Here is a 549-nt window from a genome sequence, read left to right on the forward strand (position 1 = left end):
CAAAAATTAAAAATAAATTTGATTTTGTGTGAATAAAATATGTTATAAACCAGTCATTTTTTTTTTCAAATGAAGTAATAATTCGAAGACAGCGTGTCACCACAGCCTCATGAGTTTCTGGTAACTGATTTTCAACTACCAGTGGGTGAGCAGCATCCAACAGAGGTCCAAGAAGAATAAGCATGTGTGGAGGATTTTCTTTCAACACTGACAAGAGGTCTGTCAGAGGCTCATAGAGCAAGTTATCAGTAGTTGTGAAAGGGCCACTGGCAACTACTACTTGTACTGCATCTGAAATAAAGATTGCACATATAATGAAATAAAGGAATGCACCATTGGAAGGTGACTGATATTTATTTAAGTGAATTAGTGAAGTCATCCTGTTAGATCAGATATGAATGAACATTTTCCCTTTAAGAGAAAATAGTTGCAGGAAGAAACCAATAACAACAAAAATATAGCCTTAGAAAATAGAGTAAATGAGATCAAATTTTACTCTACTTATACTACAGCAGAGAAAGGCCTGCCTTAATAATTTTTTTGCATCTG

At 34.2% G+C, this 549-nt stretch overlaps 1 protein-coding gene across 1 annotated transcript in view; it reads right to left on the reverse strand.

Annotated features, from left to right (window-relative positions):
• The window catches only part of LOC119581751 (DNA polymerase alpha subunit B-like), a 72,908-nt gene that overhangs the window by 58,372 nt on the left and 13,987 nt on the right, over window positions 1-549 (reverse strand). The window contains exon 4 of the mRNA XM_037929882.1: window positions 71-291. Within this exon, the coding sequence (XP_037785810.1) occupies window positions 71-291 (221 nt within the window). The remainder of the gene's footprint in view (window positions 1-70; window positions 292-549) is intronic.

This window comes from Penaeus monodon, chromosome 15, assembly GCF_015228065.2.
Source record: "Penaeus monodon isolate SGIC_2016 chromosome 15, NSTDA_Pmon_1, whole genome shotgun sequence".
Lineage (NCBI taxonomy): Eukaryota > Metazoa > Arthropoda > Malacostraca > Decapoda > Penaeidae > Penaeus > Penaeus monodon.